The sequence below is a fragment of the Molothrus ater genome, chromosome 28 (assembly GCF_012460135.2).
Source record: "Molothrus ater isolate BHLD 08-10-18 breed brown headed cowbird chromosome 28, BPBGC_Mater_1.1, whole genome shotgun sequence".
In the NCBI taxonomy this organism is placed as follows: domain Eukaryota; kingdom Metazoa; phylum Chordata; class Aves; order Passeriformes; family Icteridae; genus Molothrus; species Molothrus ater.
Window position 1 is genome coordinate 5,173,583 of NC_050505.2, and position 9,489 is coordinate 5,183,071.

The window sequence follows — 9,489 nt, forward strand, 5'->3', positions numbered from 1 at the left end:
CCCGCAGCGCCCCCTGGCGGAGCGGGGGAGGAGCGGTGTGTGAGACCCCCCGGGATCGGGGGGGTCCCTAAAAACGGGAAAATGCCCGCGAACGGGGGGGGATCCCCGGGATCGGGGTTCTGTGGGATAAATGTGGGGATCCCTCGGAACGGGGGCATTCCCGGGATCGGGGCTGTGCGGGAATGGGGGGGGTTATCGCCTGGTTCGGGGCTCTGTGGGATTCGGGGGCGATATCTCCTGGGTCGGGGGCATTCCCGGGATCGGAGCTGTGCGGGATAAATTTTGGGGATCCCCGGGATCGGGGCTGTGCGGGACTCGGGACTGGGGGCATTGTGGGGTCATTGTGGGGTCATTGTGGGGTCATTGTGGAGAATCCCTTGGGATCGGACTGAGTGGGTGAGGAACGGGGAGGGTTCCCCGGGTCCGGGTTTGGGCAGAAGCAGGGGGATCCCTGGGATTGAGGGAATCGGGGCTGGGGGGACCGGGAGCGCATCCCCGGGGCTGCGGGGGTCCTGGGGATCCCCGGGGAGGGGGATTCACCCCGGGGAGGGGGATCCATCCCGGGCCCGGTGCCGCAGGAGATGCGCGGGGCGCTGCGCCTGGTGCGGTTCCGGGGCGCCGCGGGCGGGGGGCCCCGGCTCGGGCTGGAGGAGGCGCCCGGGGGGGACCTGGTGGATCTGAGCGCGGCGGAGCCGGAGCTGCCCCGGTCCATGCGGGAATTCCTGGAGATCGGCCCCCGCGGGCTGGAGCTCGCCCGGAGGTGCGTGAGGCCAACGGGGACCTCCAGAGAAGGTGGGGGACCCCCAAAGGTGACCCCAAAGAAGGTGGGCGATCCCCAAATGTGGGTGCTGCAAAAGCCAGCTCCCCCCCCAGCGGTGGGGGAGCCCCCAAAAGAGAGGGAGCCCCAAAACCGGGGGGGTTTCCTCATGGATGCCTGCTGCTTTGGATGACCCCAAAGTGGGTCACCCCCAACAGCTGGCCCCCCAAAAAGGTGGGAATTCCAAACCCTGGGTGACCCCCATGATGTGTGACTTCCAGGAGAGCCCGACCCCAAGGAGTGGGTCCAAAAGGAGAGTCCCTAAAACACAGCTGACCCGCCTGAAGACCCCCAAAGCGCGTCCCCCGATCAGGGGTGCCCCAGACGTCCCCGTTTGGCTGTGTCCCCGCAGGGCGCTGCAGTCGGGGCAGCACCGCGTGCCCCGGGGCGCTGCGCGGCTGCTGGCCCCCGTCGGGGACCCCCAGAAGGTGATCTGCGTGGGGCTCAACTACCACGACCACTGCCAGGAGCAGGCGGCCAAGGTCCCCAGGGAGCCCCTCATCTTCAGCAAGTTCCCCAGCGCCATCGCCGGGCCCTTCGATGACATCGTGCACCCCCAGGACACCAGCGTGGGTACCCCGGTGTCCCCCGGTGTCCCCCAACGGGGACAGCCCCCGGCATGGCCCTCCCAGCCCCTCTGTCCCCGCAGGAGCTCGACTGGGAGGTGGAGCTGGCTGCCGTCATCGGGAAGAGGGGGCGGCACATCGAGGTACTCCCAGCCCCTCCCCACCTCGGGGCTCCCCGGGCCTTTCCCCTGTGACCGTCCCTGCTGTCCCCAGGAGTCGGTGGCCCTGGAGCACGTGCTGGGCTTCACGGTGGCCAACGACGTGAGCGCCCGGGACTGGCAGATGAGGCGCAACGGGCGGCAGTGGCTGCTTGGGAAAACCTTCGACACCTTCTGTCCCCTGGGGCCGGCCATTGTCACCAGGGAGGCGGTGCCAGGTGCGACAGGGACACAGGGACGGGGCCGTGGCCCTTTCTCAGCCAGCACAGCCCTGTGCTCCCCGCTCCCCCGCGTTTCCCCCGCGCGGTGGGGGCACGGTGGCACTGTCCCCATGTCCCCCGTGTCACCTGCAGATGTGCACAACCTCTGGATCCGCTGCAGCGTCAACGGGCAGCGCATGCAGGACAGCAACACCCAGCGCCTCATCTTCGGGGTGCCCGCCCTCGTGGCCTGGGTGTCCCGGTAGGAACGGGGGCCTGGGGACCCCCAGAGCCCCGGGGGCCGTGGCTGACACCCCCTGTGCCCCCAGGTTTGTGACACTGGTCCCTGGGGATGTCCTGCTGACGGGGACCCCCGCGGGAGTGGGGGTCTTTAGGAAACCGCCCGTTTTCCTGAAGGTGAGGGGAAATGGGGGCTCGGGGGGGGGACACGGGGGACCCCAGCAGGGACAAGTGCCACCGTGTCCCCCCCTTGCAGCCCGGTGACGAGGTGCAGTGTGAGATTGAGGAGCTGGGCGCCATCTGCAACAGGGTGGTGTGAAGGTGGAGAGGAGCCCAGGACCCCCCTTCCCCCCAGGTCAATAAATCCACGAGCCATTGCTCTCTGTGTTTATGAGTCTGGGGGCTACAGCTGGGTGAACTGCTGGATGAAGGCTGCCAGCTTCTCCCGGTTGGAAGCGGACTGGAAAGGCTGGGAGAGCTGCAGGGTGGGTCCCATGGGGGTCTGCAGCTCCTCCAGCACCTGGGGGGGCACAGGGAGGTCAGGAGGGGAGGGAGGGGGCAGCAAAATGTCGGGGTGCTGGGGGAGCTGTGCTTACCCCCATGTCCTTGAAACTCTGCAGGGAGCTCAGGGCCAGGCTCCTGTCGGGATGCCCTGCAGGGAGAGACATCCCCAGGGAACCCCCAAATGCCACCTCTCAAGGACCCCGAGCCTGCCTCGGAGGTCACTAAAGCAAGACCCCTCCCCTTGACTCACCATCCTCATCCTCGGCCAGGAATTCCAGCAGTGCCTCCACGCAGTCCTGCTCTGCAGTGGGGAGGAGGCGTCAGACGCCCCTCTGGGGGCTGCAGCCGTGCCTCAGTGTCCCAGGGAGTCCCAGGGGGTTGCCCAGGCTGGGGGGTCCTACCGGGCTGGGGCCAGGGGGGTCTCTGCAGGAACTCCACAGCCCGGCCGTAGGTCTGCAGGACGGGACTCAGCAGGCGGCAGAGGAAGAGGAGGAAGCCGGGGAAGCCCTGGGGCTCGCGGAGCTGCGGGGGGTACACGGCCAGGTTTGGGGGACACCGCCCTCCCCCCAGCCCGGGGGGCAGCGGGGGACCCCCATACCTTGTAGCACTGCTTGGGGACGCCATGCTCGCTGTCACTGTCGCTGTCATCCGTGAAGAAGCCCAGGAACTGCCCCTGCCCGAGGCGCCGCGGGGCCACGTCACAGCCCCAGCGCTCCCCCTCCGCCTGTGGGGACAGCAGTGCCACCTCCCCTGGCTGCCACCCTGCCCCTGAGCCCCAGGAGAGGCCCTGGGGGGGGTCACCCACCTCCTCCTCCTCCAGCAGCCCCCCAAGGATGAGCTTGTCCAGGATGTCCAGGCTGTGGCAGTCAGGAGGCCGGCAGGGCTGGGGACACAGCACAGGGGTGACAGGCCAGCCTCGTGTCCCCAGCAGGGCTGGGGGTGACAGGCCAGCCCCGTGTCCCCACCTGGAGCCCCAGCAGGGTGGGGGGCAGCAGCTGCAGCAGCTCCAGGATCTTGTGGAGCAGCTCGTCCCGGCTCAGCATGATCCTGGTGAGGCTGGAGGGCGGCCCCAGGATGGGCAGCATCTCCAGCAGCAGGGCACGGATGGCACAGGCTGAGGGGACAGGGCTGTCACCAGTCCTAGAGTCACCGAACACCCCAGTGTCCCTGACCTGTGGCATCCCCAACCCCCCCAGCCCCACTCCCCAGTGTCAATAATGCCCTGCACACCCAATTTCCCCAGTGCCCCTTACCCTGGTGGCACTGAATCCCCAATGTCCCCAATCCCCCTGGCATCACCGATCTCTGCTGTCCCAAATCCCAGTGTCACTGACAACATAAACAACACCCCTGGGTGTTCTCCAGACTGCAGCCATCACCCCTTCCCGGTGTCACCCACTCCCAGAGCCCCCCTGGTGCCACCTGTCCCCACTCCCGGTGTCCCCACTCACCGCCCACGGCCTCCCCGGCCAGCTGGTGCCGGACCCCCCCTGCCAGCCATCCCAGCCGTGCCCGGGCCGAGGCCTGGGGGGGCTGCAGGGGCTGCAGGGGCTGCAGCAGGCGCAGGCTGTGCCCCAGCAGCACCCGCAGCTGCCCCGAGAAGCTCACGGCCCGGCCCCGCAGCAGCAGCTGCTCCAGCAGCTCCGAGAAATCCAGCATCAGCCTGGGCAGCAGCAGCACCTGGGGACACGGGAGAGGGGATTCCCACTGGGAATGCTGCTCTGAGGGGGATTCCCACTGGGAATGCTGCTCTGAGAGCAGGAGGGTGGAACCCAAACCCTCCTCCCACCTCCTGGTGCCTGTGCAGCAGCAGCGCTGCGGTGATTCCCACGGCTGTGACAGCAGAGCAGGCTCTGGAATCTGCAGTGGGGAGAGGCCCTCGTTATCCAGGGGGGATTTACCTCCCCCCCATTCCCAGCAGGGAATGCCATCCCGAGGGATGCAGGGACCCCCCCTCACCGCTCAGTGCATGCAGCCCCAGCGCCATCACCAAAATCTCCTCTTCGGTCCCCAAAGTGGGACCCGAATTCCCCACGCTCCTCACATCCGGTGGGCTGGGAAGTTGGGATGAGAGGGGTGAGGAGAGGGCCAGGGCAGAGATCCCAGGGGAAAGGGGAATGCTGCCCCCCAAGGGGCTCAGCTCCTCACCCCCTGCCCAGGATGGTGGGAAGCAGCAGCTGCTCCGGGGGACTCCCTGTGAGGATGGGCCCCACCAGGTTGTTGTCCACAAATTCCTGGGGATGGGGATGAAGGAGCCTGTGGGTGCTCACAGCCCTCAGCACCAGGAGCTCACCCTGGATCCCCAGGGCTGGGAGGAGCACAGACATCCCCAGGATGGATTCCAGATCCCCCCAGACAGCCCAAAGCCCAGCAACACTGCAGGAAGGGTCTCCCAGGGCAGGGTGGATGCAGGGGGTGGATCCACAGCTGGCGTACCCGTAAGGAGAAGGGCTGAGAGAAATCCACCTGGGCACAGCCACGGTGCTGGCAGCGCAGGGCCTGGAACGCCGCCCTGAGACACGAGCCCAGCCCCAGGGGCTGCCAGGACAGGGCATCCAGGGGTTAGTGGCACACTGGGGGGATGCCCCTCCCCAGGGATGCCGCCCCCAGAGATTGGGCTATGCCTCTCCCTGGAGATCTCCCCAGGGATTGAGGGGAGCAGCGTTTCCCAGCGGTTCTGGGGAGCGCTGATCCCCGGGGGCAGTGCCAGGGATCTGGGGGAGCGCTGCTGACCCCCTGAGCCCCTCTCACCGCTCCAGCCCGCTCCAGCCCGCCCGGAGCCACGTCGTAGGCGATTCCCACCGGGACCAGCAGCGCGTCGGGCACGGCCCCGTCCCGCAGCGCCCGCAGCAGGCGGAGCAGCCAGCGCCGGGCGGGCTCCGCCAGCCGCAGCAGCGCCGACGGCTCCTCCAGGAACAGCACCAGGGGCTGGCGGCTCCGCAGCACCTCCTGCACGTACTGGGGAGACACTGCGGGTGCTGGGGGCTGCCAGCACCTCCCCGAGCGCTCCAGAGGGATTTTTCAGCACCTACCGCATCCAGCACGGCCCCGGGGAGCCCCTCATCCCGGTCACTCCATGTCGGGGCCATTCCTGAAGGCAGGAAAATCCCTCCCAGGCGTTGGAGCAGGGACCTGGCGAGGGAAGGAGGTCGCAGACATCTTTTATGAAACATCTTTCCTTAGGATTTTTCATCCTGAGAAGCTGAGAGGCCTCAGGAACAAAATGTAAACGTTGATTATCTGCTGCTGTGGAATGCAACAGGTGCATCTGGGATTGGTCTCATGGGGTTGTTTCTAATTAATAGCCAATCACAGCCCAGCTGGCTCGGACAGAGAGCCGAGCCAGAAACCTTTATCATTCTTTTTCTATTCTATTCTTAGCTAGCCTTCTGATTAAACATTTTCTTCTATTCTTTTAGTATAGTTTTAATGTAATATATATCATAAAATAATAAATCAGCCTTCTGAAACATGGAGTCAGATCCTCGTCTCTTCCCCACTCCAAGAACCCCTGTGAACACGGTCACAGAAGGACACCGTGGGCACCCCTGCACGGCCCTGGATCCTCGGGGAGCATCCCTGGTGCTGCCTTACCTCAGGCGAGGGCTGGTCCTGGTGCTCACGGCCACCCTGGGCAGCCCCACGCCCTGGGACAGCAGGAGGAAGGACAGCAGGGGCCCGTCCAGCGGGGACTGGTGGCTGCACAGGAACACCAGCGGCACCTCGGGCTGCAAGGGAGGCATCCTGGGGTGAATTCCTGGCGTTCCAGGGGCAGGGAGGGCCCGGCCAGGGCTCCCTACCGTCCTGGCAGCTTGCAGCACCATCTCCAGCTGCCCCCGGTGCAGCTGCACGCTCAGGAACACACGGGTCAGGAGCTTGGGGAGCAGCCAGTGGCACAGCCTGAGGGAAGAATGGCAATGAGGAACTCTGCTGGGTCCCAAACCCCCAAAATCCCTGCTCAAAATTCCCACTTTTATCACACGTGAAAGGCTGTGTGTGATGAGACATCGTCCTTTCCATTGGCAACCAGAGCTGCCACTGGGAATCCTGCATTCCCTCCATCTTCCTGTCCCACTTTGGGATCCCCAAATGCTCTTATTCCATGAGGAATTCCTTATTCCCAGGAATACTCCTTATCCCTGCCCTTTAACAGCTCAAAAGTACTCTTTATTCCCACTGGATCAGACAGGCAATGAAGCCCCGGATTCCCAGTTGTCACTGATGGGATGGGAAAGGGAAAAGGAAAAGGAAAGTTTTCTCTGCTTCCATCCCTCCTGTGAGGTTTGGATTTTTCCACTCCAGCTCCTCAGAAGGAACCAGGGGAATGGCCCCAGGAGCTAGAGAGGACCCTGAGGGCAGCCAGCCAAAGGATCCCAAAATATCTCCTGAAATATGCCAGCATATCCCCCAGAAGGATCCTGGGAAGCCACCCAATGGATCCAGGTGCATCCCCCCAGAATACCCCCAAAAAGGATTCCAGGAAACCCCCCAAGGGATCCATGTGCAGCCCCCCAAAATCTCAGAATACCCCCAAAAAGGATCCGTCTCCATCCCCCAGAGAATGTCCCCTGACCTCAGCAGCAGGGGGGACAGTGGGGCCTGGATTTCCCCCAGGATCTGGCGGATCTCCTCCCTGCAGCACCGCTGGGATCCCTCATCCCCTCTGGAGCCAGGCTCGGGGCTGGAGGCAGCATCCTGCACCCTGGGGAGAGTAGGGCAGGGGGAGCACCCAGCACCCACGTGTTGGGGCGCAGGGAGCCTCGCTGGGCTCCAAAGGATCCCCAGGACTGGGGGGCGGCCCCAGCTGCCCCCCACCCACCTCCTGCTGCTGCAGATCCGCTCCAGGAGCTCCCCGGGGCTCTCCGCTGGAATTTCCCACTCCCAGGCTGCGAGGAAGCCACAGACCCTCCTGACCAGCCAGCCCCGGAACCTGGAGGGGACACACGGTGACATCCTGGGATCAGAGCCCCCCCAGCCTCCCAAAACTGATTAACGAGCTCAGTTCTGGTGAAACGTGGGGGAAAAAGTGTTTGAGCAGGAGTGTTCTGCACAGAGCTCCTCGCTGCTCACCGCGTGTCTGCCTCCGTCAGGCGGCTGGCGTCGCGGAACCCCAGAGGGGCCAGGTCCTTGGGGTAGAATCCATCCTGGCAGGAAAAACAGGAATAAACCCCTGCAGGGGCAGACCCCCGGCGCCCTGGGACCCCAAACTAACTCTCCTACCCAGCTCCTGGGGGTGCAGGTCTGGCAGCAGCGCCCCGAAACCGGCCGGTGGTACTTGCCCAGGAAGGGGACGAACACGTCCAGCTTTGGGCACAAGGGGCTGAGCCACGTCTGGATCTGAGCAGGGGAAGGAAAATGGGAAAGGGCACCTGGGAATGCCAAATGTGGGGGGATACACCCCAAAACATGCTTGTGATGTGGGGGGGTTTCAGTTATGGCAAGGAATAAAGGAATTTTAGCTGGGACAAGCTGGTGGCACTTTTTGGTGACTGTGTGGACCTGGATCAACCTGGATGCAGGGGAATTAATCTGGTTCTGGGGGATCAGCACCTCAAAGGGAGGGCACTGCGTTTTCCCTCTCTCAGAGACACAGATCCAGTGGGATCATCTGGGAAATATGGGCCTGAGGGCGCTCAGTGGGATCTGGGGGTACCCTGGAACACCGGGGTTCCAATTCCTTGGCCCCCAAATCGGGATCCCCCTTCCCTTTCTGAGGGGTGGGGCTAACAAATTTTATTTCCTAAAAAAAAGAAGGGGAAAATGAGGAGACCGTGGTATGATTTGGAGGGGATTCATGAGGGGCAGGATGGTGGCACAGAGTGTGGTCTCACATACCCTGGGGGGTGTCATGGCTGCTCGAGGTCCTGGGTCTGCTCGAGGTCCTGGGAAAATCCTACAGACACAAACAAATTCCTATGGAATTGGGGGTGTTTGAGGGGTTACACACCCCACACTGAGCCCTCACCCCCCACATCCCCAGCAGGATTTCAGGATTTGCCCCTGCCCACCCTCACGGCCCGCCAGGCCCAGGTGTGGGGGCAGCTTCCCCGCACAGGCCCCGCAGCCCCTCGGGGTGGCCCCGGCCCGCCCTGGCCTCGGCCCCACGGCCCGCCCTGCCCAGCCCGGGGGGCTCTGCCCGGGGGTCTCGGCCCCACCGCCCCCACAGCCTTTGGGGGTCACGGCCCCGGCCCCGCTCACCGCAGGCCCCGCGCTCCGGCCCGGCCCCGCTCCGCCCCCGGGCGGCCCGGCCGGAACCGGGCCCGGCCCCGGCGGAACCGGCCCGGGACAGCCCCCGGCCCGGGACAGCCCCGGCCCCAGCACGGCCCCGGGGGGCTCCCCAGCACAGCCCCGGGGGCTCCCCAGCAGCGCTGCGGACACCGCGCCAGCCCCGCCGCCGCTCCCGGCCCGTCCCGGTCCCGGTCCCGGTCCCGGTCCCGGTCCCGGTCCCCCCAGGGCCGGTCGCCACCACCTCAGGGCCACCAGCCCCGGCCCGTCCCGTCCCCAGCTCTGTCCGTCCCACGGCTCCGAACCCACGGCGTGCAGCGGCCTGGAAAGGCCAAGACGGCCCCGGTTCACCTGTGGAGGGGCGGGGGCCTCGCACCTCCGGGACCACCCCTGGAAAAGGGAGAAAGGAAAAAGAGAAAGGAGGGGGGGGGAAAGAAAAGAGGAAAAAGGCAAACAAACAATAAACAGACTAGGAAAAGGGTGGTGGAGCCTCTTTCCCTTCTTCTTCTTGTCTTTTTCCTCACCTTATTCTTTCTCCTTTTTTCCTTGTCCTTTCTATTTCTTTCTTGGTTTTCCCTCCTTTTTTTCTTGTCTCTTTGCTTTTATTCTCCTTTTATGCCATCCTTTTTCCCTTTTCTCTCGTCTTTCCTATCCCCCTCTTATCCCAGATCTCAGACACCACTCCCAAATGTGTTCCCACAGGTGCAAGACGGCCCCGACCCCCCCCCCCCATATTTGTTCCCCCAAAACACCTGAAAAGGACTCCCCCTCCAATTTCC

At 64.7% G+C, this 9,489-nt stretch overlaps 2 protein-coding genes across 5 annotated transcripts; one reads left to right on the forward strand and one right to left on the reverse strand.

Annotated features, from left to right (window-relative positions):
- The first annotated feature begins 11 nt into the window (after positions 1–11).
- LOC118695161 (fumarylacetoacetate hydrolase domain-containing protein 2-like) lies at positions 12–2,360 on the forward strand. Its single transcript, XM_036396582.2, has 8 exons — positions 12–35; positions 579–760; positions 1,170–1,386; positions 1,467–1,526; positions 1,597–1,759; positions 1,895–2,003; positions 2,071–2,158; positions 2,238–2,360. Exons 2-8 carry the CDS (start codon positions 582–584, stop codon positions 2,298–2,300), a joined length of 879 nt encoding a protein of 292 aa, XP_036252475.1. The 5' UTR covers positions 12–35; positions 579–581; the 3' UTR covers positions 2,301–2,360.
- On the reverse strand, positions 2,357–9,412 carry GPAT2 (glycerol-3-phosphate acyltransferase 2, mitochondrial). 4 transcript variants are annotated; one of them, XM_054517477.1, is made up of 22 exons: positions 9,062–9,412; positions 8,321–8,378; positions 7,706–7,822; positions 7,556–7,629; positions 7,305–7,415; positions 7,059–7,187; positions 6,286–6,385; positions 6,080–6,213; positions 5,518–5,617; positions 5,237–5,443; positions 4,922–5,023; positions 4,634–4,719; positions 4,445–4,539; positions 4,275–4,345; positions 3,937–4,165; positions 3,451–3,599; positions 3,291–3,368; positions 3,084–3,209; positions 2,887–3,007; positions 2,736–2,786; positions 2,578–2,633; positions 2,357–2,501 (listed from the first exon to the last, which is right to left on the reverse strand). In XM_054517477.1, exons 2-22 carry the CDS (start codon positions 8,333–8,335, stop codon positions 2,385–2,387), a joined length of 2,268 nt encoding a protein of 755 aa, XP_054373452.1. In that variant the 5' UTR covers positions 8,336–8,378; positions 9,062–9,412; the 3' UTR covers positions 2,357–2,384. The 4 variants fall into 4 exon arrangements, with proteins under 4 accessions (XP_054373452.1, XP_054373453.1, XP_036252472.1 ...); XM_054517478.1 differs by having other exon boundaries at positions 2,887–2,938; positions 8,955–9,412; XM_036396579.2 differs by having other exon boundaries at positions 8,955–9,412.
- Positions 9,413–9,489: the final 77 nt, after the last annotated feature.